This window comes from Paralichthys olivaceus, chromosome 2, assembly GCF_024713975.1.
Source record: "Paralichthys olivaceus isolate ysfri-2021 chromosome 2, ASM2471397v2, whole genome shotgun sequence".
Taxonomy (NCBI): Eukaryota; Metazoa; Chordata; class Actinopteri; order Pleuronectiformes; family Paralichthyidae; genus Paralichthys; species Paralichthys olivaceus.
In genome coordinates this window covers 16,543,281-16,554,966 of record NC_091094.1, presented here as the reverse complement: position 1 = coordinate 16,554,966, position 11,686 = coordinate 16,543,281, and the positions used below count along the sequence as shown (strand labels likewise).

The 11,686-nt window shown below is 39.4% G+C and overlaps 1 protein-coding gene across 5 annotated transcripts; it reads left to right on the top strand.

The window, feature by feature from the left end:
* The first annotated feature begins 419 nt into the window (after positions 1–419).
* Positions 420–11,448, top strand: stat2 (signal transducer and activator of transcription 2). 5 transcript variants are annotated; one of them, XM_020086876.2, is made up of 24 exons: positions 420–766; positions 1,052–1,183; positions 1,310–1,454; positions 2,455–2,550; positions 3,158–3,250; positions 3,352–3,430; positions 3,546–3,625; positions 3,716–3,867; positions 4,090–4,248; positions 4,332–4,421; positions 4,853–4,912; positions 5,032–5,052; positions 5,167–5,260; positions 5,858–5,905; positions 6,010–6,093; positions 6,222–6,320; positions 6,424–6,559; positions 7,499–7,551; positions 7,969–8,054; positions 8,161–8,297; positions 8,434–8,622; positions 8,836–8,890; positions 9,273–9,364; positions 10,660–11,448. In XM_020086876.2, exons 2-24 carry the CDS (start codon positions 1,053–1,055, stop codon positions 10,860–10,862), a joined length of 2,382 nt encoding a protein of 793 aa, XP_019942435.1. In that variant the 5' UTR covers positions 420–766; position 1,052; the 3' UTR covers positions 10,863–11,448. The 5 variants fall into 5 exon arrangements, with proteins under 5 accessions (XP_019942435.1, XP_069395458.1, XP_019942437.2 ...); XM_020086877.2 differs by having other exon boundaries at positions 588–761; XM_069539357.1 differs by lacking the exon at positions 2,455–2,550.
* Positions 11,449–11,686: the final 238 nt, after the last annotated feature.

Here is an 11,686-nt window from a genome sequence, read left to right as displayed (position 1 = left end):
ACCAGAAATTTCTTCAAACCATTTTCCCACATGGTCTTAATTGGAAGCATCCCCTCTGCTAACAAATCACAGGTTTGTTTTCAGCGTGGCAATATTCATTTAGAGATAATAATAATAATACAACAAATAATAATAAAACTAATAATAATAAAACTAATCAAATTGGTAAGAGAAATACATCTATTCAAGACTGTAGAATATGTGGTTTATCCTTTTGTTCCAGTGTTCCCACCGCACACACACACACACTCATACACACACGCACGCACACGCACGCACACACGTCACAGACTTTCACTACGTCATTTCTTGGAAACGTTGACACCGACTCTTCAGTAAGTTTCTATTCTGCTCGACACGCCCCTTCTCTGTTGATTGACGTGAGAACTAGACGACAGCGCGTGGCAGTCTGGGTCCCGCTCCACCAATCAGCTATCGGCTCCGAGTTTCTTAGGAAACTGGACTCAGTGAAGCGGCCATTGCGGCTCGTTAGACGCCTTTAATCTCTGCGTGTCAGAGCCAAAATGGCGTCCGGTGTGCGCTTGTGAAAAGCGATCTGGGCGGGACAAGAAGCTTACCAATGGAACAGAGTTGAAAAGCAGAAAGCGGAAACAACATGCACAGGTCCGCTTATTGTTTTGCTTAAGTCTCGTTCCCCAGCAGCTGCAGACTCGAACACGGACAGACAGTAGACAGCCATGCTTCTGCTTTAAATGAGCTGTTAGCTGCTGGGGCACTTCTGACTGGACCAACGTCATAAAGTAAGGTGAGTAAATATAAATGTTAGTAAATGACTATTTACACTAGGCCTCAACTTTCAGTAGTGTGTTAAATACAGCAGTATATGCAGCCATTACATATAACGCAGTAAGTAATAGCAGTCACTGGTCATGTTTTGTGTAGTCGTTCGCACTTTGCTCCCTCAGCTGATGATTACTACACATCCACACCTACTGGTTGTGATATTCTTAGATGACACACACACAATGAATACAGTGTGATTTGCTTTAGTTGTTGTCATTTGCATGTTTGTGTGTCTGATCAACCTCAGGATGGCTCAGTGGGACAGACTGGGGCAGCTGCCTCCTTCTCTCAAACAGCAGCTTCTGGAGCTCTATGACAAGGAGGCCTTACCGATGGATGTCAGGCACTACCTGGCTGCATGGATAGAGAATCAGGAGTGGTAAGGAAGCTCTTTGTGTTTATGCTGCAACTCATGTGATCTGCCCGCATCTTTTGTTTCCAATCAGGAGACGTGAAGGAATGGCCGTACATGACCCCGTGTGTAAAATCCTTCCTTGTTTTCCAGGCGGCGAGCAGCGAAAGACTACGAGTTGGCTGTGGTGCTGCTCCAGGTTCTGCTGGAGAATCTGGATATCCAACACAGCCGCTTTGTTCAGGAGGAGTCATTCTTACTGCAGCACAACATCAGACGCTACAAACAGAACTTTCAGGTTTGTATGAATGAGTCACATCTTTGCTTTGAACTGTGAGGACATCCATTGTGAAAATGAGAACATTTGATTATTCTAGTCATTGGTCTAATAACATTTTAAATGTTGTGTGATTCAAGGTATGAATGTAGTGTTTCCTGTACGAATGGGGAGCTTCTAAAACAATTCAAGCCATGTTATGGTTGGCTGATCATATAGTAATATGGTAATACGATACCAATGCCGTACCTTCTTAATGTAACTACACATGATGGCACCAGCAACAGCTGTGAATGGTCTGCATTCTAAGCTTGTCTCGTCCATGTCTCAGCGTGGCCAGACAAGCACCCAAAACTCACACTCCATCTGCTTCAATCAGCTCAGAAGTACATATTATCAGGGACAGAAACACCACCGCTAACTAACATTTGGAAATGTATTTACTGAGGGACACAAACACACTATGCACAAGTTTAAATGCTTAAGCAGGAAACACAACAGAGAATATAACAAAAGAGTATATCTAAGCATATAATGGAGAATCTATCAGAATACATCAGAGTCTATGTTCAGCTGAATAGGACAGAGTTCTCAATATCACAGTGTGATGCAGAAGTCTGACAAAGAGGAGTTCACTCCTTTTGATATGTAGGATATTCTGGCCATACCACTATCGTCAGAATAGGAATATACACCTTTCATCCATGGTCCTTCCATCAGCCCCCACACTACGCAATCAGCACTGGATAAGCTTAAGTGCTTTTGGGTGCAGATATCTTGCTTCTTACAAGGTCAAGGGAGGGCCATGCACAAAAGATGAAATATAGTTCATGGAGAAGAAAAACAGTTACAGTTAAAAAAAAAAAGTGTGTTAGTTTCTGTCTTTTAGGTTGGTCAGAGAATAAAACTGGACCATGTATTACGTTTAGGTTGTTTTGTGAAAATAAGAACTTATTTTTTAAACTTTGTCTACATCCCAGACTTTAACTCTGATATCTGTATGACCTCCCTTTCCTGACAGAGGTACCTGAAAGACCCGTGTGACTTGGCCAGCACAATCCTGTGGTTTTTGGAAAAAGAGAAGGAAATCCTGCAGAGTGCCGATCTGATTGAACAGGTTGCGCAAAGATGAGATACACCCTGCTACAAATGAGCAATTGCACATGTATTATTGCAATAGCAGATGGTACAACACCTGGTGCAGCTTGGAATACCTGTGTTTTTAATATGCGTGTGTACTTGAACAGATATCTTTGTGAGCTCAGACCTTACAGAATGAGGACATTTTGGCCGTGTCTCACTATCTGACCAGCTTTCAATGGGCTGTTCGAGGATTGAGACTTGATTTTAGGGTTGCACTTAAAATTTGATAGAGGTTTGGTTCATCGTACTGATTGGGAATGTTTTTAATGGTTAAGGTTATGGTACGGGGCTAGGGAATGCATTATGCCAATAAATGTCCTCACTAAGATAGAAGTGCAGGGTTGTATGTGGGTGTTTGTTGTCATATGAAACACTGATTCTCAGTTATTTAGAAAGGACCACATGCAGTGATTAACAATCTACAGGAATGTGTGTGGGCTAAATAATAAAGATTTTCCACCAGGCAGTGACATTGTTTTTAACTCCCGCTTTGACTCAAAGTCATTCTGTGGTCTGTAACACCATTAACAAGTATGTGAACCATGTGAAATACTCTTGATGTCTTATTATTTTTGTCTCAGGTCCAGCTTTTACACGTGGAGCCGGAAATCATGGAGATAAGCAGCCAACAAGACCTTGAACGTAAAATGGCGGGCCTTAGGAATGAAGTGCAGGTGCAGATAATGTTGTCTATTATTCTTATTATCTTTGGCTTTGATTTAAGTTATTAAAGTTAATATCATTTTTTTCCGATTCTATGTTCTTTTGGATGTAGTGCATGGAACATACAATAGTATGTCTGGAGGAGCAGCAAGATGAGTTTGATTTTAAATACCAAACCCACAAAATGGAAGGTAAGTGGAGAATCTGATTATATGTGTGTCTCATCTGAATCACAGTTTCACATCCTTTTCTGTTTGTTGCTCATGTATGGAAACTGTGACCCCCTCTGTTGAAACTATTAAACAGCTGTTGCAGATGAAGCCATGAAGAATGCTCAAATCAAAAATCTTCAGTCACTTGTCAATAAACTGGATGAGTGTAGAAAGGTAAGAAGTTCTTAAATAGCACTTTTTCTCTTTGCTCCAATTATTTTCCTGTTTAACAAAAAAAAAAATCTCATGCAATTTCCTCGTCAGAGCACACTGTCAGATCTATATAAGATCCTGGACAGAGCTGAAGACCTGATCGAAATACTGGTGAAAAAGGAGCTGGTGGAGTGGCAGAGGAGGCAGCAGAAATCCTGCATTGGTGCACCAGACGATGTTTGCCTGGATCAGCTGGAGAAGTGGTATGTTCACCTCAACCTGTTCCACATCAGTTTTTGATTTGATATTTACTGTAAATGAATTGCTAGGATGGAGAAAAACCTGCAATGATATTAATTTTACTAAATAACAGAATCAAGACAGATTTAGGACTTCCAGTTGAACTATTTGTTGGTTGTTCAACAATTTTTGTCCATGACGTGTGTGAACATCATCTTTTTTGCTCTTTTTCTCTGGGTTTGCAGGTTCACCTGTGTGGCAGTGTGTTTGTTCCAGGTGCGGGAGTTTCTTAGTAAGCTGGAGGAGCTCGTGGGCAAAGTGTCCTATGAAAATGACCCTGTGAAGGCCCAGAAACCTGCACTGCAGATGAGAGCAGATACTCTCCTAAACAACTTACTCAAAAGGTCTCTCTTCAGTTTGTCACTCTCTCTTGCTCTTATCTGTTTCCTTGTAAAATATGCTGACATTGTTTTTTTGTTTCTTGAAGTTCCTTTGTGGTTGAGACTCAGCCATCCATGCCTCAGGGTAAAGGACCTCTGGTTCTCCGCACAAATGTCCAGTTCTCTGCCAAGACCAGGTTAGGGTGCCACTCCAGTCAATCTGTATGTTTAACTTTATCATGTTTGAAACATAACCTATACGGACTCTAGAGACTTTTGGGAAATATTTTTGGAACAAATATAAGTATCAACCCACCAAAATTATATTTATTTGGCTGTAGTGTATTGCTACATTAATATTAGAGCAGTAACAGCAGTTCTGAACCAATAGGTCTAGAAGGGTGCTCTGAGAGCTTACTTGTACCTCTGCCAAGGCCAATGCCCTATCTCACCATGTCACAGCAACATTGTTTTGCGTTCATTATCTAGACTGTGGCAGCCTGCCTTATTCCAAGTTGTCCTGTCACAATTACATATTGTGGTTTTAATCTGTCAAGCTAATTTTCTTTACAACTGTACCCTTTTGTATGTTTTGTAAGTCCTAAAACCTCAAACTTACTATTTTCAGACTTCTGGTTAAGTTTCCTGAGCTGAACCACTCCATGAAAGTAAATGTTTTCAAGGAGAGGTGAGATACCTCTTTTACTTAAAGTTTGAATTACTTTCACTTCACACAAACAATTACTACATGTTAATCAATCGAGTGTGATGGTTTGTTTCTCTCCTGTGGTTTTTTTCTCTTCTTAGGGAATCTCCCCAAATCAAAGGGTGAGTTTTTTTTTTATATACAACTTAAATCTACAGATCACAGTGTTCACAGATGAACTGAAACGAACTTTCACTTTTGATGTGAATTTGTTCTCACTAAACCTATTTTCATAGATATCGTCGTTTCAATGTCCTGGGGACAAAAACCAAGGCCTTGAACATGGTAGAGAGCCAGAGTGGAGGCATGGTGGCTGACTTCCGACATCTGGTGCGTAATGATATGAGAAAAAAAATGAAAAGACAACTGAGAAATAATTGTTCAAAGTACAAATCCTGTAACAATTCCCCCCCCCCACTTCATTCGCTTTTAGTAGTTTTTTCTTTTGTCTTTATTGCTTTTATGCAGGTATATCACACTGTAACACAAAGCAAACAAAGGTTTATATTCCACAGTTTGTAGTTTAATTCACCTTCATCAGGATTTCTATCCAATAGTTCTCATTGTCGACAGTGCTGAGGTGTCTTTATCTCTGACCATTTTCCCATTAAACTCATCTTTTTTCCCTTTTAAACAGTTAGTAATCTTTTCCTCTGCAAATCTTTTCCATTCATATCAAGCCACTTTCTTGTGATGGTGTTTATCCTGGCTGTTAGTAGAATTTTGACCACATAGCTATCTTCCTCCAGCACCGCATTATTTATTTTGCCCAAGTATAAATTTAAATACTATCACTTTTTCAAGGGCTCTTTTGTATAAACCTTCAATTTAAAGTAAATGAAATAAAATAACTATGGTCACGCTTTACTCTCAAGGGGCAATATTGTTATTTTAGATCAATTCTGTATTATTATTATTTGTCTGTAGACTTTGAAGGAGCAGAAGTCTGGAGGTGGTGGCAAAGGAGTCAGTGATGTAAGTGGACTCCCTAATGACACTGTCTTTGTTTCAATTCATAATTCATGAAGATGTGAACAAGTGAATCATTTGCGTGTATGTGTGTGTGGATTGTGGTGCAGATTCCTCTCTCTGTCACTGAAGAGCTGCATATCATCTACTTTGACACTGTCTTCGAGCTAAAAGGCTTGACAGTTCAGTTGCAGGTAAAGTTTCTTGTTTCTTCTCTTGTGATGTGACTTGTTTCATAAAAGAAAAATCGTGAACCTATATGTTTACAGTAGAAACACGGATAATTGTATCTATATGTTGTTTTTAACGGAACACAACGCAGGCCTCCTCCCTCCCGGTTGTAATCATCTCCAACTCCAGCCAGCAGCAGAGTGCCTGGGCTTCTGTCCTCTGGTTCAACATGCTCAGTCAAGACCCCAAGGTGAGAGATTGTCATCATTAACACACATACAACTAATTTAATATTTAATACTGGGAGATGGAAATCCGAAATATATATTTTTAATGTGCTTTTGTTTATCCAGGACATCATGTTCTTTGCCAACTGTCCTGCAGCCACATGGCCGCAGTTTGGAGAGATGTTGAGCTGGCAGTTTCTCTCAGCCACTAAACTTGGTCTGAATGATGCTCAGCTGGAAATGATCGCTTACAAACTCTTTGGTAAATCCTGTTTCTATCTTCTGTTGATTATTTAGCTTATTTTTGTAGTTGTTTTGTTTATAGATTGAGCTGAAGTCATTCGTCTCTTTGTGACACATGAAATCAGGATACACACTTTTTGTCACATGTTGCTAAAATGCATTTTGAATTTTAAGACTAATTTGCCTTAAAATTTAAAGATAAAAAGACCTCGGCAAACGGCCTCCGCAGCAATTTTAATAATATTCTGTCATTCATTAACCATAAGAATAGAGATGACCATACAAATTGTGCCCTAACTATCATATAATAGTAAATGATACCATCTTCTACCCCAGTCAAACAAGGGATGCCCAAAAATGTATGCCATAAATCTATATTCACAATTTTGCCTGACCACAATGGCAAGGCCTGCCTTAGAACTGTCAAAGTCTGTGACCGTGTGCTGAAGTTACATCACTGAATAGCCGACAGAGTGTTGCTGTTTCAAAATAACTTGCCTCTAAAACAGTCTCTGTTATCAGGTGGGCAGAAAGTGTTGCCAACTTCATTCATTAGTTATGAGGTTTACTGATTTTTAGACCCCTTTAGAGACTTTCTTTTCAGGATAAACCTTAGCTAGCTTTCCACAGACGCCAGTTATTCCCCCATGAGTGTGAGGTCAGGCTTTCACGCTGCAGACATGAGAGGATGCTGCATTGCATCCTATACTGTTGCATCAAAGTGACCACAGTAGGTCAGTGTTTGGCAGCATTCAGTTTTCTGATGAGTGTTTGTCACTGACATGAGGAACCTGAAGCATCTACCAGAGAACAACAGGACACCAGCATGAGTCATTCACAGTTCACATTGATTTTTCAGATTATTGGATGGTACGATATAATTCAGCATCCTTTATGATATTTTCTTGTAGATTTTATCTAGATGTGAAGCGTACAATTTCTTTCTTTGTCAAACCAGGAAAGCAGCTGAATTACGACAACTGCAAAATGGGTTGGTCAAAATTCAGCAAGGTAAGAATATTGAAGTTTTGAAAATATTTTTTATTATTTGATTCTTATTCTCCCTTAAGTTGAATTGTTACCTTGCCATTAATGACCCGAACCTACAGATCTAATGATATGACCATCATACTCATTTTCGGCCACTTAAAACGGCAAACGATACCTGCAAAGCAACAGCATGTTAACGTGGACATTGTGACCATGTTAGTTGAGAGACACCTCTCTATCAACCACAGCCATTTTTCACTATGAACAGGATCAAAATTCCACCATCCATCTTACACTTTGGTTTTCTGTTTAATGACCATTAGACCCTGAGCCTCTCAGCACCACTAGCAGGGCTGCAGATTCTTAGTTGTTGTGTATTGTTTATAAATACATTTTCTATGTGTGTATCAAATAACTTTTCCACGCTCTTTGTTACAGGAGAATAGTCCAGACACGTTTTGGATGTGGTTTGATGGCATCTTGGTGATGGTGAAAACATACCTTGAGGAGCTGTGGAGGGATGGGTATGTTAACTCTGGGTTCATAACTGCATTTTATCTCTTGCTCGTAATTCCTAGGAAATGAGAAAAGTTTGTAGTTTGAACAAGATTTCTTTTTCATGTGCTGTAGACTCATCATGGGTTTTGTGAGCAAAGGCAAAGAGAAGTCTATCTTGAAGAAAAAACAGAGAGGCACGTTCTTGTTGCGCTTTAGTGACAGTGTCATTGGAGGAATCACTTTCTCCTGGGTGGAAATCACTGGAACTGGTGAGATAGTTTTAGTTCAAAATTATTCCCCAAAAATGTTTTGGTAGACAAAAAGACTGAGAAGCTTCCTCTCTGATAATTCAAACAATCTTTTTTTTTGTTTTTTGTACTGTATATGATTCTGTGTCTATTTTAGGTGAGCCTGAAGTGAAGACAGTCCAACCCTTCACCAAAGATGACCTCAAACAGATCCCCTTCCAAGAAATCATCAGGAATTTTCAAATCTTAGAGGCTGATAACATTCCAGAAAATCCTCTTCTTTATCTGTACCCCAACATCCCTAAAGAGGAGGCCTTTGGGAAATACTACTCTGAGAAGAGTGGAGGTTAGAGCACCAAATTTATTTGCAGATTCTTGTTTCAAGCGACATGCATATTTTCAAAAAAAAAATAAAACTGCCAAAAAGCACCGCATATTGTATGTTGCTCATCTACATTGAATGGCATGTTGGTTCGCAGTAGTACTGGATAAATGTATTTATTCAGTGTTAGGGATGAAGATGACACATTAAATCACATGCAAACTCATTTTCTTTCAGATGCTAGTCCTTACATCAAGTACATCAAAACCAAGCTGATGTTTGTTTCAAAGGAGTAAGTATAGGCTAATTTCGAGTTTCTTGTTTGTTTATAAACCATACAAAGCAGAGAGTAAAGTTGCTATAACAGAAGCTGGTGCCACTCTGTTATAGCAACAGTTCTGTTTGTGTTTTCTCATCTTCTTTCCATTCTTCCAGCGTTGTTGTTACATTTTTCTCAGTGAGCGGACATCAGGACTGAGTGTTGGTTATTGTGAGTCAGTTTGTAATGAGAGATTAACAACGCAGTGCCAGACAGTGTGTACACACAATGGTCGACTGCCGGCATGAGACCACAGCAGTGTGCTGTATACATGTTCCCGGGACGCACTCAGTTCATCTAAGAGGCAGCATACCCAGCAACTGGTTGTAATGACTGTTTGTGATTGGTCATGTAGGAACACACTGGAGGCTAGGCCACCCATGTCCTCTGACATGGCACAGGGTGAAGGCCTGGAGCCAATGAATGGCCTGTGTGGAGAGGCAGCTGGTGAGTCATGGCTCCACTTGCTGTCCCACCCAGCTAAAAACCTTGTCAAGCAAACAAGTCTCTCTTTCATCATGGAGCTTTGTTACTATCTCTGTCTCAGACAATGACTGTATATGAAGATGGACGGTGTGAGTTATGAAAAAGTGAAGCTCGTTTGCCAGCAGGCAGCTGGCTGGCTGCAATGTATAATCAGTGCCCTGTCCATGTTAGTGGATGGGACATGGATCCAAATCACATGTTTTTGGTCAGACAACACCTGCATCTGATGTACAGTGGGAGGAGGTGGAAACACGTCATCCATCTTAATATATGGTCATTGGTTTTTGATCAGTGGGAAACATGCTGTCAACACAGTAGAAGTCAGGAGACAGCTCTACAATTGTTGAACAAATTTCCCCACTGTGGGACTAATAATGCATTATCTCAATCTAATGTTATGGGTTTTGTTGGCTGTTTCTGCTGCATGTACTGTAGTCTGTTCTTCTAAACTCAAAATGTAACATTTGTGGAAGTGATAGGGTTCTGCAAAACTCTTAATTTAACCCTAGGGCTTTTGGTTTCACCCTCTGTTGCTTGGTGCATCCACTGCAGCTCACTATAAAACTTAAAAACTGCAAGTGCAAACAAAACCACTCATACAATCAATCATAGATATCAAATATGATTTAGTCTAATATTTCCTAATTATGTGGTGATTAAATGTCAACCCCTTTATTTTTCATGGCTTGAAAATCAGAAATATTGGGATATAATTTAATTTATTATTTTGATTCATAGGAAACAGTAACAAAATCTACCGACTAGAACCTCTATCATTTGTTAAATACATATCAAAATGAAAGCTTGTTCCCATGGTTCTGTGCTGTATTATTTCTGGCCACAACTAGTAAACTCCTGAAGTCTTCTCACAACGGCTCAGAAATGAAAAATGTCAGAAACATGTTCATTAAAGAGCTTTAGAGGAACTGGTCAGCAGATTTTGTTACCTCTTAACAGAGCCAGTCTACATGTTTACAGTGTTCATGATATGCTAAGCTGACCAGCGTCTTACTGCAACCCGTGAAAGTAATTTGCATGTATTTCTCTTGTTGCACTTTTCCTTTAGGAATTACAAAGAATGTATTAACACTGCATGCAATATACAATCAAATTCTGTTGTTCTGTACACTCATACAGAAAGAGTCTGTGTATTTTTAGCTGCTTAGCATGAGAGATATTTGTCACTCTCATTTCCTCAGTGAAAACATAACCAGAAATAATGTATCTTATTCTTCTGTTCCGTCTTCATCTCGCAGAACAAAATGGAAATCTTCATCCTCTTGATTCGCACATGGAAACCTATCAGTCTGATCCCATGCTGTCTGACTCAGTCCTGCAGGAGGATTTGCTGCAGCCGTTTCTCGACAACCCCAACCTCTTCCTTGAATCAAGCATCTTTGAAGATGAGCCGGGGATGCCTCAGTTCACACTTCAAGAATTGCATTGCCTGTCCCCATAATCCTGTGGAATCATTTTACAAAAAGCACCTGTTATCTGTATTTAACCAAACCATTGTATCACTCATCATCTGCTTTTCTCTCAACTACCTGCATCATAACATCCATGACACAGAAGTGTAATCAACATAGCAAATCCACAGTCAACAAATACTTTACTTTAGATCCTGTTTTCATTTGAAGTACAACTTTTGATAATCCTGGCTGTAAATGTTAAAAATAGCTTTTTAGAATAAAATATTTATAATTTATTTTATCATGTTTATTGTTGTTGAAAATTATTGTAAAGACAGAGGATATTATTGAGGAAACTGGAATCATATCCACTGAATCAGGCACTTGCACTACACCTCCCACTCTGAAAAATGTTGGATTCGGGCCCCTTTTTATTTTAAGACCAGACAGCTAAAGAATGCTAGAAAACTGAAGATTTAAGATGAAGGTTTAATTGTAATAATTCCATCTATGGTTGTTTTAATGTTGCAGATCCTGGTAAAACTGCTAAGACCTAACATTTCCTCCTTTAATGCTTTTATATTAACCTGCTCATTTAAGTCAAAATAAAGGTTGCTGGCAATACAATACAAATGTATGTTTGTATATTCTGTTAATCAATGAATATTGTTTATGAACAAACATGCCAAATTGTTTTCTTAATTTGCACGTGTTTTTTCTATTTGCATGTGTTTTCTTAGTCAGCAGTGTGTTGAGCTCTCTCGCCCATTGTACATATCATGAGTCATACACTGAGCATGTTAACACTCATCCAGAGTTGAGACACTGGTAAGAGTCATAGGTTCCTGCGTTACTTAAATGAGGCATGTTG

Excerpts from the sequence above, each read along its gene's own strand:
- stat2 (XM_020086876.2), top strand. The coding sequence starts at position 1,053 with ATGGCTCAGTGGGACAGACTGGGGCAGCTGCCTCCTTCTCTCAAACAG. Across the intron at positions 4,249-4,331 it reads CTAAACAACTTACTCAAAAG|TTCCTTTGTGGTTGAGACTC; the intron begins GTCTCTCTTCAG and ends TGTTTCTTGAAG. Across the intron at positions 8,055-8,160 it reads GAGGAGCTGTGGAGGGATGG|ACTCATCATGGGTTTTGTGA; the intron begins GTATGTTAACTC and ends CATGTGCTGTAG.